The following is a 25,387-nucleotide window of genomic DNA, read 5'->3' as shown; positions in this document are numbered from 1 at the left end:
TATGTGTGAATAGTTCATTATATAAAGCGAGTGGAGCCTCAGAGTCTTAAAGCATCAAGAGCGCCGGCACCAAGTCGGGTTTTTTTTTTTTTTCCTAGATCAAATTGAATTCGGCAGGTCAGAACGAATGAACAATTAAACCCTTAGAATCCTCCTCTCGAAGCACCGCTTCCTGTTTTCTTGGGGGGGGAAACGTCGCTCTGCAGATCTCATCCAGCGCATTTAAAGTGATTATTGTGAACATCTTTTTGATCCAATAGGCCGCGAGTTACTCACGACCTGCTGACCCCCCCCCGGGGGATCTGCAGGGTTTAATCCCCTCTCCACCAACACCTCGCCGTGTTTCAGTTCCCTCTGTTGACTCCAAGCAACACGGTTTCACTTCCAACCGAGATATTGAAATCACAGGTAAACCTGCGGTGAGTTAGAAGCCCACCGCTGACATCAGAGACGTTCCTCTCCGCCCTGCGTGTGCTCCGAATACCTGACCAGAATACTAAAGGCTGCAAAGTCTTCACGTCCTTGAAGACATGCAGAAGGTTTTTTTTTTTTTTTTTTTTAAATAGGTTGCCCTGGATAATTCTGTGAATTATCAGAAGCCGCTGTGATCCCGATAGAACGGATGTGTGAACTCATAGTTAATCGTTTTGGGTTCATGGTCGAACTCTTTAAAAAAAAGACTGAGCACCAAACGGCAGACAGGTGAGCTGCTGGAGGAAGTGAACACACCGGCAGGTGAAACACATCATTTGGCCCCGGCATCATCAGTCAGGTTCTTTCTGCAGCTCATAAACACACTTAAGACCAGAAAAAAATGACTTTTTCTATTCAATTACTCATCCTGTGTTACCTTGAACTCCACGGTGAGAGAAGTCTTGATGATATAAAGTGAACTGCAGAACTAGACATCGACTAGACACAAATATTAATTCTAAAAAGGGTGAAGTATTCCTTTAAGAAGGCTTCAATGTTCTGGAAACATGAACCTTGGAAACATGGTGAAGATCTGACCATCTAAGGAGAAAGTGGAGTTTCCTGTCCTGCAAAACAAACCTCTGCAGATGTGGAATAGTCATAATAAAGTGGAACATAATATAATATATATATACATACACACGTATGCACAATGGAAAATATACACGCCACAGCAAACTATTCTGCACGCAGTCCAGTGCAAGTATCAAATGTGCAGGAATAAACCAGGCTGAGGATGAACAGAGGTCAGTAGCATCTGAATTATCATAATATATCCATGTAGTCCCTTTCTGTGCAGTGCATGGAGTATGTGCATGCTTGTTGTGCGTGTCGTCTGGTTCAGTGTGTGTGTGTGTGTGTATGTGTGTGAACAGTCACGCTGTAGTTCACAGTAATTACTGGCTGCAGGATTCGGGGTCGGCTTGCGTTACGGGATCCTGCCGCTCCGCTGCTATAGGAGCATGTGAACCGGCCTTAAAGGAAGCTATTAATAGACAGATAATCACACGGGACACAGTAATCCCTCCACAGAGACACCGAGACAGCACAGCCAATGGGCTCGCGGCGGGGCGAGAGAGCACCGGGGTGAATGTGAGAGAGAGAGAGAAAAGAGTGTGTGACTGTGTTTCAGCATGTGAGAGAATGAGAGAGTGTGTGGCTTAGAATAACCCAGAAACTACCCTTCACACTCCGCAAGGAAGAACCCTGGAGTACACACACACACACACACACACACACACAAGGATCCTGTTCTTTACGTTTACAGATTCACGTTTCAACTGTTGCATGAACACAGGACAACAAAACTTATTTAACTGGATTTATTCAAAGCTTTTATTTTGATAGTCAGTGGGGAGAGGTGGGGGGTGGGGGGGGGCCGCAACAAAGGTGCCTTGCCAGGAATCGAACCCTTCATTATGCGTTATGCACCCGAACAATGACGCTGCCACGTTGCCTATTTTCATGTATTTTCAGTCAATGTATATAAAAAATATTAAAAAATACAACTTCTGATACAAATCTATTGACCAACAGTTTAAAAACACAAATATGTTAGTTAAACGGATAAATTATGCAAATCCTATAAATCTCCAATGGCTTTAATTTGTATTCCATTGTCGTCAGTGGTACTGTGGTCACTAAATAAATAAGGAGGGTGTGACCCTGAAATCTATATAGTTTAATAAAGATTTATTGTCCCGTTTGGAATCAGAAAAGACTTTAAAAATGGACTTTTAAAGTAGAGGCGGGGACGCTTGTTAAAGGAATGAAAAACAAACACTTATTAAGCCTCGTCCAGATAGCGACCACAAGAACACCCTTAAAAGTTAACGTGAAGTTATTAAGGCAGCAGTTAACAAATGGTTTGGTTTTAACGTCGGAAGGTTGTTTGTAAAGTCCATTGTGACTTATTTCCTAATCCAAAAGATATTCTGTTTACCATAATTAAGAATTAAAAACACAAGCAAACATTGGAGGCGCTGGAACTTGTGAATTGTTGGCTTCAGAACCATAAATCAGTGTTCTGCTGGAGGCCTTTTACACGTCTGAATCACTTTAAACCAACACTCGTCTTTCACAACGCAGCTCGGGTTTCCTCCCCAGAAGAGTTTAAAAAGCACGGCGAGGATAACGGGACACACACCGAGAAGATGAACGTATATATATATATATATATATATATATATATATATATATATATATATATACACATACATATACATATACACACACACACACATACATTCCCGACAGTCTCAGCTCTGCAGCCAAATGTCAAACCACAAAACGTCCGTAAACCACCTGACCTGCTGTCACCGAGAACCCGCCGAGCAGAGCAGAATAAAATGTACCCCGGCGACCGTCGTCACGGCAACCGGCCGAAGAAGCGAGAAAAAAAACGTAGAACCTCCCAAAAAAAAAAAAAAAAAAGGACAAAAACTTGTTGGTTAAATCAAAAAAAGAATAAATATATTAACGCGTACGATCGACCAGAATAAACCCAATTAAAAATCATCAATAATCTCCTCTTTTAAAAATAAAAAAGACCCTAAACTGCGGCTCTTTCATGTCTCTAGGTACCCATATCATTGATGGCATTTACTTTCACCCTCCATCTTTATCCCCAAATCCATTTAGCGGTACAAATGCGATCCCTTTTAATCCGGCGGTCGGCATCGGGGGCTGATCTGCTTCGTCGGCCACCCGGCGCGTTATTTATGCTTCATACTCCACGACGGGCTCAGGTGGACTTCAGGTTCATGTTCAAAGGGGAGTTTGGTTGCAGGTAGTTTTGGGGGTGTTAAAAAGTGGGTTTTAGGAACTCTCTCTGGCTAAAACGATGGGTTTGAAAAGCCTGTTTTTCATTGTTTTTTTAATTCTTAAATTACTCCATTTATCACGGCCAGAAGCTGTGAAAACAGGCTTTAGTTTCTGTAAAATAGATTATCAAAGAAATTCAACTTGCATTTTCTCTCTCTCCCTTTTTTTTTTCTTCTTCTAACGGTTTATTTCATTACAACCGTGTAATTCTGTACGTGAGACTATCTGGAGTTTCTGCTCCTTCTACCTGCAGGAAAAACGAGGCCAAGCAAAAGAGAGAATGCAGCTTTAACATATGAAGCATAGACTTCTATACAACCAGAGGAGTCGCCCCCTGGTGGTCAGGAGAGAGAATGCAGCTTTAACACATGAAGCATAGACTTCTATACAACCAGAGGAGTCGCCCCCTGGTGGTCAGGAGAGAGAATGCAGCTTCAACACATGAAGCATAGACTTCTATACAACCAGAGGAGTCGCCCCCTGGTGGTCAGGAGAGAGAATGCAGCTTTAACACATGAAGCGTAGACTTCTATACAACCAGAGGAGTCGCCCCCTGGTGGTCAGTAGAGAGAATGCAGCTTTAACACATGAAGCATAGACTTCTATACAACCAGAGGAGTCGCCCCCTGGTGGTCAGGAGAGAGAAGGCAGCTTTAACACATGAAGCATAGACTTCTATACAACCAGAGGAGTCGCCCCCTGGTGGTCAGTAGAGAGAATGGAGCTGTAACACATGAAGCATAGACTTCTATACAACCAGAGTCGTCGCCCCCTGGTGGTCAGGAGAGAGAATGCAGCTTTAACACATGAAGCATAGACTTCTATACAACCAGAGGAGTCGCCCCCTGGTGGTCAGGAGAGAGAATGCAGCTTTAACACATGAAGCATAGACTTCTATACAACCAGAGGAGTCGCCCCCTGGTGGTCAGGAGAGAGAATGCAGCTCATCTAGAAGAACTTGTCGCCTTGTGTCAGTAAATGTGTCCCCATTGAAACCTGGTCAGAGAACAATCTGGTCTCATATCGACGCGACTAAATCTGAGATTCTTTACGAGCGGAAACACCGACGCTCTGCTCTCCGGCTTCAGCCTCACCGCTTCCTTCCTGTTCTGTTTCTCAGCTTTTGGAAGAGACTCTCCTCTGGACTCCCTTGGCAGAGGAAGAGAGAAGTCGCTGCTGCTTAATTAATGGTGGAAAGAAGCTTAACGACTCAGAGAGAGAGAGAACGAAAGAGGATGGTTCACCACAGGAACTCCTTTAAGTTCGGCTAATTGCATAACGGCATCAATCTATTGAACACGGGATCACGATTTAGCAGCTTGCGCATGTGCACGTCTCAATTTAATGCAGATTTTAATGTTATTCAATTGGCTTAACGTGATTTCCAGACCTTTAGTGGAGGAGTCTCGAATCAGCCGCTGATTATTTTAGTGGCCCAAACGTGATTTGGCTCAGTTTGAAGAAGTCAAAACAAACACAAATCGTTCTCCATCTTGACGTTGGGCAGGTTTGGGCTGCACCAGTCAGCCAAACGTTACCGTGGTGTTTATTAAAAAAAAAAAAGTTAAATACTTTACGCCCGTGCGTCACCATTCTCAGGTTCTACCGTTCCACACACACGGATTCTAGTGGAGGAAGGTGTAAGATGACCAGGAACACGCTCTTTAAGAACAGTCCACACACACACACACACACACACACGGTGTGAAGGGGGAAAACCCCTCGTCTATAAAAGCAGAGAGCGTGTGTGTGACGGGGCGAGCGGGCTTGAGTTACAGCAGAGAGAGAGAGAGAGAGAGAGAGAGAGAGAGAGAGACCGACAGATGGACTCAACAAGCGACTCGACCCCTTCTGCCTGAAGGTCAATTTGTAGGATATTATGTACCGACTGTGACGGTGTAATGTACACACACACACACACACACACACACACACACACACACACACACACACGGGTTACCGATGGGAGGAAGGTCACGGCGCTGTGGGCGTGACCTTTGCTCATCTCCTGCTGGCGGCTTCTAATTAACCTTATTTACCCGGAGAAAGTTCAGCCGGCTGAGAAACAGACGACTTCTGTTGTTTTTTTTGCCACTTGAATTAGGACCCAATAACAATATTAATAATAGCTGATACGTAATAGGATATTCTTTCTTGGATACTCCCAAACTTCAAAATCTGACAGATATTTTGTCAAAGGCTGAACGTCACGTTCAAGTTCCCCCGGTGGAGCTAATTGACCGAAATGCATCCCATAATGTGACAAACGGACCAACGAAACCGTTTTGATTGCAGCCAACAGATGAACCGAGGAGACTAAATACCGAAAGCCAGCGACACGAGGAAGCTCCGCCCACAACAGAAACTGGACGTCATGTTTTCCCAGCATGCACTGCTGTCGCTACTGGGGTCCCATGAGCCACGGGGGAGGGGGTTAAACATTACGTAAAGGATTACCGTGAGCACAGATGATAAACGCTGACTGTCACAACATCTGTTGTGTTGAGTCTTCAAAAAAAAAAAAAACAACAACAGGAAGACAGACGCGACCCGGCAACATGGCCGCCGTCAGCTGTCGATGCAGATCTCTCTGCGTTGACGTGCACGCACATGTAACGCATGTATTGTGGTTGCAACACACACACACACACACACACACACACACACACACACACACACACTACAGAGGTCAACGTGACTCCTGCTGTGGAGGAACAGTCTGCCGTTATATTTAAATGTTAATAAAAACAAACGGAGGAGATGAACCTAAACGAGCTGTGGCAGCATTTTGCTCGCGGGATGCCAAATGTGTTCAACGAGCCGCCGCTGCATCCCCGACGTCACTCTGCGGACGCGAATGAGCACGACTGGATCAGACCGACGAGGAAGAGGGGGAGAAAGCTGTAACCGCGGTAACCGAGTCAAACAGTCCCAAACACCTGCTGACCTGGATTCAAGGACACACATACATGAAATTCACCCTCTGGATTTATGCCCGACGTGACCTTTTTTTCCCCGAATTGCTCGTAAAGATATTCCGTTTGCAAGGATATAAAAACAGAGATGAGCAGCACGTGACTGAAAACGAGTGGAAATAACTCGTCATTAGACAGCAGTAAAGGCCCAAAAGAAGCTATGAATGTCTTTATCTTTCTATGCATCTTTCTTAAATAAATGTTGACTTTTGGACTGGAAAAAAAAAAAAAATGCTGCCGAGTTATTGGAGTTATTTAGAATCGCACGAGTTGAAACAATCTTACGCAACTGGACCCAACAACGCTAATAATATTAGTGCAGCCTGATGTTTATCTGTCGATATAGAACTGTATTGTTAACGATGTGCGGACGACAGCGTAGTTTGACAGGAGCACAGAAATCAAGCTAATATTACGCCCCGTGAGCCACTGGTGTGATATTCATTAAAAAAAAGGTTTATTGTTTCTTCTTTCAAACGGTTATATAGTGTCACAGCCTGCAATAAAGTCCTCTGACATCACCTCCAGGTGTGTTTCGTACCTGCACATGACTTCTGAAGTGAGATTCTGATATTGTGAAGAAAACAAAAAGGGAATGTTCTTACAACTCTGACAGCTGCACGCTCACATTAAGGGGCGAGAATGGGGCTGCAGCACAAACACACACACACACACACACACACACACACACACTTTGTGTAACGGAAGACGTGCAACATATAAATATACGTTCGAGATACAATCCGCCCGCGTCCCGCTCTCCGTGTTCTCGGGTCTCATACGCGAGGCGCCAGCCGGCTGTCAATCATTAACGCGGGCGGCCGCTCTGGGTACACTTTGCCCCCGGCGGCAGATGGCGACGACCCGCCGAGTCACTTGCAGGTAACGAGGCGGCGCAGGTGATCAATGTCTGAAACAGCAGAGAGCGTCATCGCTTACGTGCAATAAAAAGAACAACGGAGACTTTCGTACGTTCGTTTTCTGGAAATAAAACAGCACATAAATCATTCTAAGCTTCTTTTTTTAGCTTCCTATAATTATTTCTCATTTTCATACCGGCCTGTTAAAAAAAAAAAAATATATATATATATATATATATATATCCAAAAACCATAGTTCTCGTTCTGTGCAACAACAACAAAAAAAAAGTATGCAAAAGTTGATTAATTGAATGATGGATCCCAGAGGCTTTCAATGCTCATTTGGACAACATGGTGAGCCCATCCTTTAAAAGGTGCCCTGGAGCACCTGTAATACCCCAAAGAACACCTTCAATAAACCCAACTGCAGCAGCTTATGTCCTCTTCCTCGTCCTCTTCCTCTTCCTCTTCATTGCTGCAGTCAGCGCGGTTAGAGGTTACATTCCACGAGTTTAAAAACACTTCAAGTTCTACTCGAGCTGCAGATGCTAATGAGGCTCGCAGCGGCGGCGGAGCGAGATGCCTCGTTTTTAAAATAGTTGCTAATTATGCACTCGTCCGATTAAAGAAACACAACGTATAATTAATAACAAGCGATCGATAAGAAAAAAATTATTAATTTAATTTAAAAATTATTAAAAATATAATAACAAAGATATAAAAAAATAAAAATAAAAAAAATAAATATATAAAAGAATACTAAAAAAATATATATTTAGTCAAATAAAGATAATGTGGTAAGCTAAAACAATTACAAAATAAAAGCACTGAAGCAGACTTCAATTCATTAAAAAAAAAAAAAAAAAAAAAAAGCAAAACCGATAACGAAAAAAATAAAATCGCCGGTTTGCAACCCGATGATTCAAACGCCGAACGGCAAAGCAGACGGAAGCTCAGCGGGCCCAAACTTCAATTAATCCCCGGTTCCCCGATCAGAACCACTCAAAGAACGGACCAAAAAAAACACGTTTCGCTCCCCACGGAGTCATAAAAACGTTCTCAATCCACCTGTGAACTTTCCATTCTCCCGTCAGCCAGTAACATCACTGGTCTTCTGTTACCATTCCCAGTCCATTTTAAGTCCATCACACACACACACAGCTAACTTTAACCCCCCCTCCCAACCCCACCCACACAAATACCGTCACTCACTTAATCGGGTTTCCTCTTCCTGTTCGGCACCACAAAGCGACGGTCGTGAACGTCGCGGTGCGAGCCGGTTTCGGGTCAAACATGTGGACCGCTGGAGGGTTTCTTTTTTTTGGTGGACCCGAGCTCCTTCTTGTGGGCTCGTTTGTAGCGAGTGGGGCTGGGAAAATGTAAAGAGACACCTCGTGGGTCGGGTTTCCACTGAGGGGAGGGGGAGGCCGAGGTGGGAATCCGTCTCCCCCGTCTCTCGCTTTCTTTTCTATTTTCTGCCCCTCCCGGCTCTCTCTTTATTTTTTAATTTTATTTTTTTAAAGCCCGTGTTGGACGCGAGTCGGAGGCACAGGTACGTGGTCGTGAGGCCGTGATGGCGAGACGTCGCGGCAGCTCACGTCAGCGTGAGAGGAGAGGAACCTCCGGGGCGAGGAGGCAGGAAACACTCCAGTCACAGGAGGAGGAAGAGGACACCTCACCGCTCTGCTCACGCGGACGACATCTCTTTCAGTATAAATGTTCTTCTTTTTCTTTCCTGTGCACGAATGTTGGATAACCGACTGAAACAACTTGTTTTAAATGGTTTATGTCTCCTGCATGCTTCGGTTCGGTGGGTTAACGCGGGTCGTTCTTTCCTTTTTAGTTTTACGTGTGCTTATAAAACCCGTCATCATCATTCATATAGTACATAAATAAATAAATAAATAAATACAGCCATATAATTCTGTGCTTGTATAACGTTGCAGGAGACATTTAGGAAAATGAATGATGCCTTTACGGGTCAACTTGATGGAGTTACCATTCAATTAGTTAGACTACAAACACAAACTTAAGCTGGTTATTCATTTCTTGTCGGTTTAAACTGGGTCTTTAAAGCAAGGAGGTCCATCTGCAGATGCACAGAACTTTGAACGTTTAGATTTACCGATATAAAATAAGTCAGTAAACGCCCCTCTGCTGAATTTAGTTTGGTTCTATTGTAAACATCGCTTTTTATATACATAAATAAAAAAGTATAAAGAAATGTTGCAGGCTGATAATCAACGATCATCATGTATGCAAATGAGGGGACATAATGTATATTTACCGTACATGCCGTGTGATGCTATGCTAACGTTTGTTGCCATGCCAACTGCGTCCTTGTCTTATGAATGCGTATTAACAGCAGCACAAAGAAAACAAAACTCACACGAACCCTTCTGGGTCTGCCAGTAGCGGCAATTTACCCTCGTTAAGCTTTTTTTAAATTTACTATTATTGATTGCGTCATCGTCGTCGCCTTCACACAAGCTTTAAAAACGCAGCCCAGTTCTATACAAACATTAGGCGGTGCAGGATGTTTGGTTTTGTACACTTTATAAACCAAAACAGTCAATTACACATGGAAAAACGTGGCATTTTGGACAGTTGTCTGCCAGTTTGGATGCATCTGCGATATCAATAACCTTCATCATTGGGGAGCTCGGTGGTTTCCCAGTGAGATGCAGATACACTGGACCTAAAGAACCAGATCACGGACTTTAAAGTCATCGCAACACAACAAACATCCTCCTGCCAAACCTCCGGGGGGGGGGGGGGGGGGGGGGGGGGAGTTTGTTAATTATACACTTGTTGGGCGTTATGAACAGAATCCTTGTTTCAGACACACCCGACCAGCTCGGTGACGTGCTCTGCAAGGTCACAGCTTTATCGATAAGCTTTCACACAAATCTTATAGACTGGCAGAAAGAGCCTTGTGGATTAACAAAAAATTTATATTTAATCACACCTCTGCAGCTTAGTCTGACCCGATGTACACCGTCAACATCCCAGAGTGCGACTGAGGCAGCCTCAAGTCACTAAATACCTTCAAGCCAGGCACAAAAAAAGACTAAAAAGCTCTGGGATGAGACGTGGACATTTGTGTCGCTCGAGGTACGTCGAGGCGTACCCTTCGTTCCCAGAGGTAAGAACACTCTGTTGAACCAGGGGCGTCGGTTTGGGCATGAAGTGAAATCGCCGGGTTCCTTACGCCGTGCGTCATCCTTCTACCCGAGGATCCCCTCGAGGAAGCTGCGCCCTCCTGGTCTTCCTCCAGACGTCTAAGAATGATGCCGCGCCGCCAGCGACAGGATTCATGTAATCCAGCGCGCTTTACCGAGACCACTGCTCGTCATTTTCTGGCTGAAAGTCTGACCTGTGACGGTGACTAACCCACGAGGAGGAGGAGGAGGAGGAGGAGGAGGAGATAAGATTTGTGCATCTTGATGATGTGCTTTCCCAGTCTGCTAAACCGACAGCGTCGAGAACAGCTGTCTAGATGTACGCCCACCTCTACTGCTGCTGTGTACATGTGTAGCTCAAGGCAGGAGGCAAACGCAGAGATTATGGTAATGAGGGGGGGGGGAGAGGGGGAGAGAGAGAGAGAGAGAGAGAGCAGCAATAATAAATGAATGTGTATACCAACGAGGTTTGTTTTTGTGGTTGTAAAATAAGAGCCACATCCCCGCTGCCACACTAAGTGATACAAAATAAATCGAAAACAGGAAATCCTTTTTGCAACAACAAAGTGGCGTTAGAAATAAAAATATCCATCTTCCTCATAAATAAAAACGGTCCTGGAAAAAATTAAAATAAAACTCATGCAGCAGGAGAAACGGGAACTTCTGACTTCAAAAAGGAAAAGGGAGACACGCGTCTGGAGAGAAAGACAACAAAGCATCTTTGATCTGAAATAACAAGTGTGCAGCATGGAGGTAACAATTAAAAATAGAATTAATTGTAAAAACAAAAAAATGGTAAAAACTGTTAAATCCGCCTCCTGGTCGCTGGTGTAACACGGATACCCGTCTCCCTCAGTTACACAACGCTGACAGATTAGAGGGCGATAAGCTGCGTGAGTAAAAGAGGATTGCGTGGCGTACCTGAAGGCCACACGAGTGTGTTATGTATGGTCCAATTTAATTATTCACCGGTCGGCGTTTCGACGCCGGCCACAGGGGGGTCTAAGAACTGAGACCAATACTAACAGAGTATCATCCCTGTGCTCATAGCGGACAGTTCATCTCTGCTGCTTCTGCACCGTATTCTGTTCCTGCAGACGGGGAACGACACCTCGAGATGAAACCCGTTATCGGTGACACGCCCGCGCCCCCTTCCCCCGACTGCGTTTTCTAATTCGGGACGGCCCGACTCTCTCGTACGGGGCCGGACACCCGAGGCCACCGTGCGGGGGGGTAAACAGCTCGAGCGGTCAGCAGACGGGGGAGGTGAGAAAAGGAGCTGCGTGGACCCCGACGTGTGAAAGCGAAGCGAGGAGGTGCTGCAAGAAGACGAGAGCATCAGGTGTGTTGTAGTCACAGTGAGACTACAACACACCTGATGGAACATAAACGTGTTCTGTCCGGTTTTAAACGTGCAGCGCTTGTTGCTGGAGAAAAGTTCAATCGCATACAATTACAATCATAAAACACACTTTTATTTTACTGCCACCGTCCGAAAAATCATTTCAACCGCTCTGAAGTCAGTAAACTATCAAAATGTCTAAATGTCATACTTTTATACTTTGTTATAGTAATTTATCATGTTTTTTTTTCTTTTCTTCCCCCTTCATAGAAACACGCAAATCAAATGTCTGGGAAATAAAAGATTGTATTTCTATTAATAGTATACAATTAATCTCTAATATAAATGTTATATTCATGTGAAAACTACATTAATTCTAGTTTCTACATGTTCCTGGAACCTCGTTAGCCGTTAGCGACGCTGCTAACGTTACTCGCTCTCCTCCTGTTGACTTGAACATGGGTTTGTTGTTTACAATGCAACACCTCTCTCTCCCTTCTATTTTTTACTCCACTACGACTTAAGTTAATACACTAATTTGCTAATATTTTGCACCCACAGCATTTACCACAAACGGCAGCTGCAGCCGTCCAGGAAACGAGATGTTGTGCTCTCTAGGAACCGTATCCAGTTCTTCCTCTGTCCAATAATTAAAAACACGCCTGATGTCGTTTGATTCTTTATCGACACAGTGTGTACTTTCACTGATAAACAGTGTGTGTGTGTGTGTGTGTGTGTGTGTCAGGTGAGCTCGTAGAACGTAGGTGGTTGCATAAAGCCAGCCAGTGTAAGTGGAGCATTAACGCAGACTCACTCACACTCACACACACACACACACACACACACACAGAGTGTAGCATATAAACACAGCCATGGGCTCCCTTCCTGTCCCGAGTATAAGCCCCGCCCTCAGAAGGAACCAGGAAGTGGTTTTCCATTTAAACTCTAGCTGTCTGGTTTCTGTGTGGCAGCATTCCTGCCGTCAACACCAGCGTGGAGCGTAAAGGTGGAAGCTCATTGTTACTACGCCCAAGCGCATACCAAGCATCGCCCCAATTATGGGCATATAAATACACTCCACTGATCATCAATACACTGGCATTCCTTAACGAGTCAGAGACGATTAAGTATTGCGTCAGAAGGTTGCTGCCGTCTCCCAAATAATTAACAAAGGCGACACAAAGACATGCGGGAAATACAACAACAATCAATCAGTGGGTAGAGGGGTCAGTAGAGGGAATAGCTGGTCCACCTTAAAAAAGGTCATCCCACCTTAAGTGAGCTTTAATCAGCAGGAGGCAAGCGAGACACGGGAGCGCCCGATAAAGACGCGTCTTTGAGACGATGAAACATCGATCCAACGATCCCGTTTCACAGACCGCACGAGGCTGCGTGTGAATGCTGCGTGGTGTGAACACATGAAATGTAAATCAGAAGGTTGGAGAACATCTTCTCTCTCCATCAGTGACACAGACAGCAGCACAGACCTTCCCTGTGTGGTCGTGACGATCTACCGTCCAGGCACACAGCTAACAGGCACACACGCAGAATTTAAGGGAAATGTGTGTAGAATTATGCAAATGAATATGCAGAATATCCGAGGTGCAACACAGGTGAGCATTGGAGAGGATTTCATGTTTGGGATGTTGGGACTTTATTCTTAATATGGATGTCAGAGGACAAAGATCACTTCAGTTAACGCCTTCAAGCTGCTCGTCTACTAACCACTGAGCTCATCCATCATTTGCATTCCTCTCTTTTAGCTTTTCCCCCAAAATACTGTAGAAACCAGGTCCTCCTCCAGGTGTCCGTCACCTTTCCATCTGCTCTCGTATCAGCTGCGTGCCTCGTTGACCTTATCGGTTATTGCTGCTCATTTCAGAAGAATGAAAAGGAGCCCCCGTTTGTCGTAAAGTGCTTCGACGTGACTTTGCGAGGCATCGTGGATGAACGGAACAATCGGCGTCCATTCTTTACGAGGCCGTTTAAGACGACAAAGCTACGGCCTGTCCGACTTTACAGGAGTCGCAAGTTCAAAAACGAAATGAAGCAAGAACACAAACCACCTTCTTATCTGCGCGTCGTAAATCGAACGAGTGCGATTACTTTTTCAAGTGGACATGAGCAGTTACTCAATGTTAGTGTTGGGCTGTTTGTCTCACACACACACACACACACACACACACACACACACACACACACACACACACACACACACTCTCTCTCTCTTACCCTTGAGCAGGGGCAAGGGCGTGAGCTCGATGGGTTTGCCCTGAGAGCGGAACTGGGACGAGCTCTGCGACCGCTTCTGCTTGGCCTTCCTGACAGACTTCCGTGAAAATCCGTCCACTTTGTCCACAGATGGAGACGTGGTGGCTGCCGAGGACATAGCCCTGCTGGGAGAAACACATGGGGGGGGGGGGGGGGGGTCAGACAGGCCTTTAGAGAGCGCTCAGTTCACTGAGGGCGCAGATTAACCACAGAGGATGGACAGTTTTACATTTTATACATAGAAATCAGGCTGTAAACAAGTGCACGTTTCCATTTAACCCCTGAACTAAAGTGCCCTTAAGATTAATCACCTTAGGCTTTCTTCTTCTTTTTTTTTTTAAACCCCACTTTGAAAGTTTGGAGGCCCAAAGTGTTCGATATCAAACAAGGTATGACGAAATAGGGTCGTGGATTATGTAATAAATTGTGAGGGAAAAAAACAAACTGAACTCAATATTATGAAATGGTATTTCAACATGGTTGTTTTCATAAAAAGGAGTTTTATTATTTATATTATCCATTGAACAGCTTTTATCAAAAGTGTGTTTTTATGATCACAGTCGCATGAGCTTCTATCATGCATTTATTTTTTGGAGGGGCGGGTCCATGAGTATGCAGACTATTATTTTTAGTCTGCATACTCATGACCCCCCCCCCCAAAAAAAAATATACTTATTGTTGATCAAATCACCAGACACACACATTCTGATCTATTATCACGCAGCCTTAAACGTTTCTCTTTTTGGGAGCAAAAAGGTAAACAAACATGACCACTGATTATTTTTATTGTATTTGTTCTTCCAGCTCCGTCAGTCCGCTTTCCAACAGCATTTCATTCGTCTGGGCTACGGCCTGGTTACAGTACACAAAACACACACACACTCACACACCAAGATCCGCAATCTACCCACAACAATAGAGCCACGGCTGCGAGGCGTCGCCGCGGCGAGAGGAAGTCGAGGAAGCATCCGCCGCCGCGTGTTCGCTGCTGATTACGCCCCCCACAAAAAAAAAAAATAATAAAAAAATTCAAAAAGTCCAACAACTAAACACGAAGCCGCAGCAGAAGTCACACTTTTCACCGCTAAACTGCTTTTTGTGAGCCGCGCCCTGAAGGCAAATCCGTCGAGAGTGATGCCTCTCGCTCTCCGTGTCGCCGTGACGACCGGAGACGCCGATGTCCTGAGCCGGTTCACACGAAGGCCCAGTTTAGGAACTCGGGCGTGAGTCGTTGCGTAATAAAAGACGTGAATGGGACGCTGCAGGGCGCACTCTGCACCTCTAATGCTCTCTCAAAGTCACACTGGCAGCCATACAGTACGTCCACCAGGCCTGATAACAGAGTGGACAGGACACACACACACACACACACACACACACACACACACACACACACAGGAAGCCTTTCACGAGCCATCTGAGGCTGCACAGCTGATCCATCATCATGTACAGTACGCTGCAGTATTAGAAGTGATTAATGTTGGTGAGTGGCATCGCGTCCATCTGGGTGGTGAGAGACCACCAGGGTGCTGATGGGGGGGAGGAAGACGATAACCAAAGCAGACAGCAGTGATTAAGGAGAGTTACAGTTTACATTTGTCGTAGGTGTACAGATCGTAAAGCCCTCTGAGGCAAATTTGTAATTTGTGATATTGGGCTATACAAAATAAACTGAATTGAACATTTAAACTTGAATGTTGATTGACAGCAGCTTGCCTTAACCAACCAGCGAGGGTGTGTTTTAAAAAGGCGCCTCCACTAGAAAACAGGAAGTCGTATATTGCAGCTGACACTTATAATGCGCCTATACTTTCTGACGGTAATAAAATAATAAACACGGAGGCTCGGTAATGTGCACCAAAACGGCGATGACTTCATTCCTCCAACGTCGCCTTCTGTTCTGTCCTTCACAATAAAAGCCCCTTACACAAACGTCAACGTAAAGAAAACGCAGCACAGATGACGAATGCCAACAATTAGCTGCAGACATCAAGTCAATGAATTCGAGGATTCGCCATTTTATTTCATTATAAAATGAAAAATCTTTGCATAGTTTTATAAGAAAACCAATATAAAACACGTTGGGATCCAAGAACTTGTGTCATGGAACTCTTCACTATATTATTTGATATTAAATAATAAATACGTGTTGGTTGAGTCACTAAAAATGTCGTATATTCCACCAGAGGCTTTTGGGGATGCTTTTCATTTAATTTACGACGACAACCTGCTGACAAACACGATTTCATGTAGATGACGAGAGCCGTCAACGCCGCTCAGGTTCCCCTCTCCCTCTCTCTCCCTCTCTCTCAACCACAGCTGCTAACGATCTAACTGAATGAAGGCCTTCTGTCGAGCATCATCGCGGTGGGGAAAGCACCTCCAGCTGAACACTGATCCGTCTCATCGGCGCCGGCTAATTCGCCATTAATCTGTAAATCCTGCTGCGTGGTAAATAAAAAAAAAAGAAGAAGAAGAAGAAGAAGAAGACGAAGACGAAGACGCTCTGACTGAAAACGTGAACGCAATTTTATATTTGCTTATTTTTGCCTTTCAAACTTTGGCACCCGGCTATTCAAATGCCATACAAAGTGAGTCCCGGCAGCATCTTCGAGAACGAGTGGAAACACGACGACAAAGTGCAAAGGGAGACCTGGACAACGGAGACCAGACAGAGCCTCTGAAAACCACCTCCACTAACGGCTTACAGTACCGGGACGCCGTTTGAGAACAACGGCTTTTTTTATTCCTGCAAATAGTTTAAAAAAAAAAAAAAAAGTTGTGATCACAGCCGTTGCAAATCAAATATCTTTGTTGTACAAAAGGTTTCCCCGGCTGAACGGGAGATTTCCTAATCAGAGTTGAGGGTGTGAGAAGAGACGGTGAGACACGGAGCTGAAACAATTAGTTGGTTAATTAAATAGTCGATGGCTAGAAAATGCAACTATTCAAATGACAGTTTTAGTCGTTCTCTCGACGCAGCTTCTCCAATGTGGGGATCTGCTGCTTTTCTATACCGACAGACTCATCGACTGCTTTTAACTGAGCCGGCAGACTTTCACATGTTCACTGCACCCCGATACGACTTTCAAATCTCTGCAAGGACGTCTTAATGCAGCCAGTCGGCTTCACTCAGCTCGGATCAAAACGCACTACCGCATTTCAGGACGTCTCCATCAGCAAGCCGCCACTCTCGGTTTCGTCGCCGATGGCAACGATTAATATTTTGAAGGGCTGTCAATTATTTTTATGCTTCCGCCACTTGGTGAATGCCACCAGTAGAAAAACTACAAATCTTTAAATAGGTACAAACTCGAGCTCTGCTTACCTGTGCAAAGGGGCACTGGAATCCCCATGTACAACCATCAGACCCTCACTGTCTGTCTATCTCTCTCTCTCTATGTCTCTCTCTCTCTGACTAGACGGCTAATGGCGAAAAACACTTCAGCGGAACCACAACACACGAGGGAGAGCGAGGCGACGGCGGCTGGTCAGGCGTATGGCAAACAGGAGCTCCGAAGCCATTCCCCTCCCGTGTCTCTTACATAAGAGATGACATCCAAACAGGATCAGGGAGGGTGGGATTAAAGAACAAGGAGGAAGGAGAGAGAGAGAGAAAAAGAGAGGAGGGAGGAGGGGGCACGACGAACAACGGGGAGAGCAACAGAAAGGGAGGAAGAGGAGGGAGGGAGCTGCCGTTCGACAGGAAGTCAACAAATAGGCAGCGGCGGAGCGAAAAGGAGCTGAAGTGAAGGTGCAGGAACACACACATGGGAGATAAAAAAAAAAAAGAGAAGGAGGCAGGCAGGAGACGACGATCAGGGAAAGATCCTGTGGTCCAAAGTTTAAACTCCCGAGAGCCGCAAAAACCAGACGCACTTTACGTCTGAATTAGCTCCTTTGCTGCGAGACTTCATCAAGACTCAACTCAAATGTAATCACGAACGAGCAGGTGGAGGAAATGAGTCCGACTTCACTCCACAGAGACAGTGTTCAAGCTACAGCGTGGCACGTACGCCTAGACACAGTCCTGAGTGTAGGACCGAGAGACACTTTGAGGACTCGTCTTCAAGCTCGCAGGCTTTACGTGACCTAATGTATGACGCCGAAACTAAAAGAAATGTTCTTAGAATAATATGTGAAGTTCAAGACGTGTGTATAATGAGTAGGACGGGTTTGATTTGACCAATAAAAGATCAATTACTCGACAGACTAGAGCTATAACATTTTCCAGAGCCCTTGGTGACGTCTACAAACGTCTGACAGTTTCAAACCCAAAGATATTCAGTCCGTTGCCCCCGACGACGAAGACACAGCGTTTTGTCTCCTGAGAGGAATGAATTAAGTTCAAAAACTTCACAGCCAGAACCAAGCGAGTTTCAAGCCTCGCAGCAACACATTAGTTATGCAGTTATTCTACATATCAGTTTCCTGGAGCAACCGATAAATGGATGAGCGGTCGCGGCACTAATTACGTCTCAGTGCGAATCCCAAATGTACTATTTTTATAAATGTTTCTACTACTCACTTCTTCGGAAAGGCTCCCGTTGCCATTGCTGACCGAATGCTGCAAACTGACAGCACTTCTAAAATGGTGTGATTCATTCACGAGATAATTACACCGGTTCTCAGGCAGGAACCTTATGAACTCAGCAACTTTCAAACACACACACACACACACACACACACACAGAGAGAAAGAGCTGATAAGAGGTCATAACTACACTAGTGCATCATAAACAGAGGAGACTTTGGATGCTCGGCTATCTCAGAAGCAGCTGGACCGGCCCTCAACGTGGTGTGACATTACAAAAACCTTGTAGATGAATCAGCGTGACAGTACCAACACAAACAAACACACACACACTGTAAATACCATGGCATGTAATGCATGGTGCCACACCTGATCTTGGCATGCCGCTGCCATTCACACATGACTGAGAGGGCAGACGGTTGCAATAAAAAAAATGTAAAAAAAGGTAAAAGTCAGCGTTGGAAAGTTACTCAGTTAATCTGCTCAAGTACTGCAAATAAAGTACAATTCATGGTATTTGTATTTTTACTCCCCTACGTTTATTTTGTTACTTTACAGATTCAGATTAATAAAACAAAATATAAAAATCAACAAATAAAATTCCCACCGTTACGGGTTAAAATAAAAACGAGGAGGAAAATCCAAAAAGCAATAAATAAAAGTAGTTAAAACTGTTCTCCACCTTTACCGGCTGCAACATTAAAGTGATGTAAACATGGATGCATGAATAATTATAAACCAAATGATACATTATTCTGCACAAGAACATTTGTGTTTGAAGTATATTTGCCAATACTTTTGTACCCAAGTGAACTTTTGAAGAACTTGTACATGTAACAGAGTATTCTACACGTCCACTTGAACCCAGAGCACTCCTTCCACCTGTGACCTTCTTCACCTTTGTGTGTCTCGCTCACTCTTCCCATCTCACCCTCATCCATGTCCCTCCACCACGCCTCACTCTTCATCACCTGTCTAACTCCCATCACATCACCATGTCTCACTAGTGGTGTTGATCTCTCTCCGACTGGTTTAACATCCACAACACATTTTTTTTGGGGGGGGGGGGGGGTCCCTGTTCAGATGTGAGGGTCAAAAGGTCAGCGGATGTCATACATGTACAGATTGTAAAGCCCTCTGGAGGCAAATTTATCATTTGTGATTTGAATTGAATAGTTTCTCTACACAGTGTATCTTGGTGCAAAGCCAGTCAAAGTAAATATTTGAGAATCATCCAAGATTCCTTTTTAAAATCAAACCCACAAGGATTATAAACAGCCTTTTTTTAATACTTTAAAGGCAACAACAACAACAAAAAAACAGCTCAACCCTGGAAACAATAGCGACGATACACATCCAGAGTGATTAGACGTTAGTTATTATTATTTACTTATTGTTATCAGGTTGGCCACGTTAGGGCCTAAAGGCAGCAAAGAAGCATCCTATTCTAAACTTGACAGCGCTGTAACACTCCTCGCCTCCTAAGCTAGGAGAGCTAGTTAGCTCGCTAGCTAGCTAACTCGCTAGCTAGCTGCCCGTTACAACGCGTCTGGATTCACCGGTTCAACCGTCCGCCAAGTCGTCTCTTCCGGGGCACACGAAAACACTTTCACCGCAACGAACGTTTTGTATTTTTAAATCAAAGCCGCCCGGCTTTATTTTCAGGGGAAAAAAGGGGGCTTTTTTTTTTTTAGCCGGCTAGCTAACGTGAACGCGGGTCGTTAGCTCGCTAGCTAGCTCGTTAGCTTCCTTCTCGCCCCAAACACACACACACACACAATATATGAGAAACATTCAGTAGATTCAAAAAGCTACACGTGTGTGTTGATAGAGTAACGTTACCTGGGCGGACTGGGGCGATCACCCATCATCCCAGGTGTAACAACAAGGAAGGGGGAGGAGGAGGAGAGGAGGGGGGCAGTGCTAAAGGCTAACTGACAGCCCCGAGCCGACCTGGTACTTTACCTTTGATCCTCTGCAACGAAGACGGCGGCGGTTTGTGTTTGTTTTTGTGGGGGGGAAATCTACCGGGGGGCTAACCGTTAACCTCCAGCTCGGTGCAAACAGACCGGGGTTTTCCTCTCTTTTTCTCTTCTTCTCCCCCCCCCCCTTCAAGCAGCAAAAACAAGCAGGAAAATGTGGCCTGAAAGCAGCCGGAAAAAAACCACACGAGTACCTTTTTTTTTTTTTAAGCGGAATAATCCTCAAACTCCCATCAATGACAAAAAAACACGGCGATATAAAACGATTACGTCAACGCGTTTACATTCCCGGTACTGATCCACGTGTCTTCCCCCCTAAAAAAACCGAGGATTGTTCTCTCCTTTAGCTCGGTTTGTGATTCGGGGCTGTTTCTTTTTCCTCCCTATTGTCAACACTGCTGGGTTGAGAGACCTCGGCACACATAACAAGAAGAAGAAAAAAAAAAAAAAAAAAAGAAAGAACCCGTACAGAAAACGTGCTGGGTGCGTTAGGACTCGACGTACGACGGCGATTGGCCGACGGGACGCGGCGCCGAGCGCTGCGATTGGCCGAGAGGCGGTGTCGCTGCGGCGCCGAGCGCTGCGATTGGACGACAAACGGTGTCGCTTCGGCGCCGAACGCTGCGATTGGACGAGAGGCGGTGTCGCTCAAAAGAAATCTTTTGAATCCGTCGGTTAGGTGGAGGAGGGGAGGGACCAAGGGGAAGACGTCGGGGCAGAGAAGCGGAGTGTGTCTGCAGGAATGAGGCTCAACCAGTCCGAGGGGCCCGGCCCTTTTGCTTGTGCACTTTTCTTTTCTTTTCTTTTTTTTTACACGCTCACGCATTCGACCCACCTTTTTACTGCTTTATTTTTTTATGATATTTTAAAGGAAGGGTTGGGTGCAAGCTCCCGAGATTAGAGAGAGAGGGGATGTGTTAGTAGGAAGACAGTTACATAACTATAATAATATATAGGTCTACTATGAAGGCAGCCAATGCCGGAGCATTGTCCATGGGCGTGCGTGCAGGGACGTGAAGGGGTGGCTCAGCAAATTCCTTCCTTCATCTCTCTCTCTCTATATATATATATATATTTGTTTGGGAATAAAAAGAAGTTTCTGTTCCAATGCTGCATCCTTGCTAGAAAATAGTAAAAATAGAAAAATAGAAATACAACATACCATAATCACCTATACTCTACTGAACAAATATCCAATATTATATATATTATACTTTTATGATTCTTTTTTAAAGCAAATATCCAATATTATATAGAGAATATTGGATATTTGCTTTAAACAATAGATTATATTTATATAATATATATATACTTTTATGAATATTTTTAAAGCAAATATCAATTATATATAATATTGGATATTTGCATAAAAAATAATCATAAAAGTGCATCTTTTCTAGAAGAATCTCAGATAACGTGCGCTCTTCTATTCATGTACTATAATTATATCAATAACAATGTAATGACTCATCACCCTGTGAATGTGTTTTCGTTCATCGGTTTAAACTTTAATTAATACCAACAAAAAAATAATAATCGCTGAATCACCATGAATAATTATTGAACATCTTTTAATGACTGTAATGGGATTACATATTTTTTTCTTTCACCACTGCAGGATTTCTCTGGAGTCTCGCACAGAAACACGGACGCACACTCGCACTGCCAATCATGTTATTCCACTCTTTGCTATTTGAGAGCCGGGTCCTGCTGAGCCGGGCGTCTCTGGTGACTTCCAGGATGCGACGCCGTGACCGGTCGACCTGCAGCAGCTTTAAAAAAAGTGGGGAAAACTACAACCGAGAAATCACAATATTAAAAAAAATGAAAATGTGAGAGAAACCTGAGCTGCGTCCCAATTTCATAGTGAGATTCACAGCATGTGTCATTTTTTCCGGGGCTCAACGCTTCACTCAAAAATCTAAGGAATTTAGTTTCCAGCGTGAACTTCAACCTTCAACAGACTAAATAAACGCAACAAGATGTTTTTTCACCTTTATTGTTGCATATTCAAGGAGACTTAAAAGTCCTAAACACCCTTTCAAGTTCATTGCAACTGCAAATTTAAATCAATGGACCTTATTGTTGTTGCTTTTCCAGCGTGAACATACTTTAAATACTTGAAACCTGTTTTGAACTGGTATGCGGCGTGGAATGAAGACACATGTCAGATGTCACGATCTGAATCGTGCATCCTGATCACATGGCGACACCAGCTGTAGAGGTCACGTTACGCGTCTGTTCAACCAAATTTAAAAAAGGATGTTGCGTCTAATTTCTGATTCGGGTAATAAATAAATATTGATCAGAGAAATCAGTCCTCTCACTCCTCCTCAAGTCCAGATGTGGTCACTTCCTGTTCACCGGTTGCAAACAAACAAGATGGAAAGTCAGCAGCACATCAGTTAGTGCGATTCAGTGTTTTGAGTTTCCTTCTTCTCCCTGTGGTAGCCATGTTTTTTATGCGGTCTGGACTTGAGCCTCAGAGGCGTCTCGCTCTTCATGGACTCCCTCTTCCCCGTGGTGAGCTCCTCCCCTCCTGGTTTCCACAGCAGCAGCTGAGCGTCCTCGCCCCCGGTGATGAGGGCCTCCGTCGCCACGTCCCACAGGAAGCAGCGCACCGTGGAGGTGTGGCCGCCCTCGAGGGTCCTCAGCAGGCGGAGCCCGCCGCCGTCGCACTCCATCAGGTGGAGGTCCCCGCTGTTCTTCCCCCCGACCACCAGCAGCTTCTGGGCCTCCTCCAGCCACCTGCCCCCGACCAGGTAGTCTACGCCGCCGCCATCAGCCATCAGCGGCAGGCCGCGAGCGTCCGTGGTGCCGAAGACGGTGAGCGGCTCCTCCGTGTCCAGCTGGCCCAGATCCCACAGGTGCAGGCCCTCGTCGTGGCTGAGGCACAGCAGCTGGGTGTAGTCGGCTCCGGACCAGCAGACGGAACTGGCGGACGAGTCGCCGTTGCAGGTGGCGAGCAGCGCCTCCTCCTCCGCTCCCCGGCTCAGGTCGAACACGTTCACCAGGCCGTCCGTGGAGCTGGACGCCAGCCGGTCGTTCTCTCGAGGGTGGAAGCGCACCTGCGTGATGTCATCGCTGTGCGACTCGGAGTACACCCCGAGGAGCCCGCCGCCGGGTTTCCTGACGTCCCAGAAAACCAGGAAGCTGTCCTCGTTGTTCACCTGCTCGGTGCCGGCGCACAGCAGCGTGTCGCCGCAGCTCAGGTCGAAGCTGCAGTAGCTGTGCGACGGGTCGCCTCTAAACACCTGCGATGCCTCTGACCCGGGGCGCCGGACGTCCCAGCCCCGGACCGTCCCGTCAGCAGAACCCGAGTAGAGGAGGTCGGGGGAGGCGTGGGAGAACACGACCCCACAAAGCGGCCCGCCGTGGCCCCGGTACTCCCCCACCAGGTTCAGGGTGTCCTTGTCGTGGAGGCGGATGGAGAGGTTGGAGCAGGACACGGCCAGCAGGCCGGCCGGCTGCAGGGCCGCATCCAGGAGGTAGGTGGGCTCCTCTGGGCGGGACCGCCGGGCGATGGACAGCCCTTTGAGCTTCTCCTCCAAACCCTCCATGGGGATCGGCTGAACAGGAAGAAGGAAATGACAAGTTAATGTCGCCTTTTTAGAAGCCAAGATTTACATCTGGTCCATTAAATCTCTTAAGAAAAGGATCCTTTAATAAATCCTTTCTTAGTGCACTAAGAAAGGATTTATTAAAGGATCAAAGGATATTATTTTAGTGTTTTAGGAATCATTAGAAACCACTTTGCAATGTATACAATCAGTACAACAATAAATAATTATTCATATAAATTTGATTCGAGCAGAAACGCATTATTGTGTCCGTAAATGTCATGTGATGTTATTAATGTGTCATGTGAAGTTATTAATGTGTCATGTGAAGTTATTAATGTGTCATGTGATGTTATGAATGTGTCATGTGATGTTATTAATGTGTCATGTGATGTTATTAATGTGTCATGTGAAGTTATTAATGTGTCATGTGATGTTATTAATGTGTCATGTGATGTTATGAATGTGTCATGTGATGTTATTAATGTGTCATGTGAAGTTATTAATGTGTCATGTGATGTTATTAATGTGTCATGTGAAGTTATTAATGTGTCATGTGATGTTATTAATGTGTTAAATGTTATTTTCAACCTACCGACTTGCTGGGAATTTCCACAAATTAACGATAAACAACCTGTCTGTCGCAATTTTGGACTAAACTCTCGAATATACGTTAAAGTTATAATTAACTATTTTAATATAAATAATAATATAATAGTTTTGAAGTTGAACCAAAAAAGAAAACTCGTAGAAAGCACAGATACTGTCATCACGCTCCTCCGGCTAAAAACGAGCATGGAGGAAGCACTCTGTGTCACATTATTTACCGCCGGGTGGGAACCGTTCCTCTATAAAGAAAGGTTCCGCTAGCATTCAGAGAACACAAATCATATTTAGTGAGTTTAAGTCAAATTAAAAACACCTTTAAAAAAAGAGAGAAAGAAACGGAACTGCCCGAAAACGTTGTGGCTCACTGTTTTACTAAATATTGGTTCAATTAATATTATTTTTCTAGATTATTCTCATTATTTTATCACATTTCAACCATATGAATGAATAAATATATAATATACAAAATAACATTTCTATTATATAATACACACGATTTTAACGAAACTATTACTTTGTTTTAATTTCTCATTATATCTGTTCAAATATATATAAAATATTGGTTATGAACTTTGTTTCAAAGCAACTGTGGAACAGAACAGATTATCTTCAGTGGAAAAATTATTTCTTCTCATAAACTATCGACATTGTTTTCACCTTTTCATAATTATTCTTCTCCTTATGACTATTAAAAATGTAAATCCCACTTTAGATAACTAACTAAACATTTGTATTTTATTTTATTATATCTTTAGGGATTCATTTAGACGCCTCT

At 44.7% G+C, this 25,387-nt stretch overlaps 2 protein-coding genes across 8 annotated transcripts in view; both read right to left on the bottom strand.

Moving 5' to 3' along the window:
- Positions 1–20,950, bottom strand: part of ppp2r5eb (protein phosphatase 2, regulatory subunit B', epsilon) — a 31,662-nt gene extending 10,712 nt beyond the window's left edge. Inside the window, exons 1-2 of one of the 7 annotated variants that reach the window (XM_034562853.1) lie at positions 20,638–20,950; positions 13,889–14,052 (exon numbers count right to left, since the gene is read on the bottom strand). In XM_034562853.1, coding sequence (XP_034418744.1) covers positions 13,889–14,045 — 157 coding nt within the window. In that variant the 5' untranslated portion in view covers positions 14,046–14,052; positions 20,638–20,950. Of the gene's footprint in view, positions 1–13,888; positions 14,053–17,255; positions 17,480–20,303 lie in introns of those variants that run through there. The other 6 variants (XM_034562851.1, XM_034562849.1, XM_034562852.1 and 3 more) reach the window with 6 other exon arrangements.
- A 1,045-nt stretch (positions 20,951–21,995) lies between these two features.
- Positions 21,996–24,788, bottom strand: wdr89 (WD repeat domain 89). The gene is made up of 2 exons (XM_034562869.1): positions 24,599–24,788; positions 21,996–24,012 (listed from the first exon to the last, which is right to left on the bottom strand). Exon 2 carries the CDS (start codon positions 24,001–24,003, stop codon positions 22,849–22,851), a length of 1,155 nt encoding a protein of 384 aa, XP_034418760.1. The 5' UTR covers positions 24,004–24,012; positions 24,599–24,788; the 3' UTR covers positions 21,996–22,848.
- Between the last annotated feature and the right edge of the window lie 599 nt (positions 24,789–25,387).

This window comes from Cyclopterus lumpus, chromosome 22 (assembly GCF_009769545.1).
Source record: "Cyclopterus lumpus isolate fCycLum1 chromosome 22, fCycLum1.pri, whole genome shotgun sequence".
NCBI lineage: Eukaryota > Metazoa > Chordata > Actinopteri > Perciformes > Cyclopteridae > Cyclopterus > Cyclopterus lumpus.
The sequence above is the reverse complement of the archived record's forward strand: the minus strand, read 5'-3'. Positions and strand labels throughout refer to the sequence as shown.

Coding starts and splice junctions, on each gene's coding strand:
- wdr89 (XM_034562869.1), bottom strand. CDS start 24,003: ATGGAGGGTTTGGAGGAGAAGCTCAAAGGGCTGTCCATCGCCCGGCGG.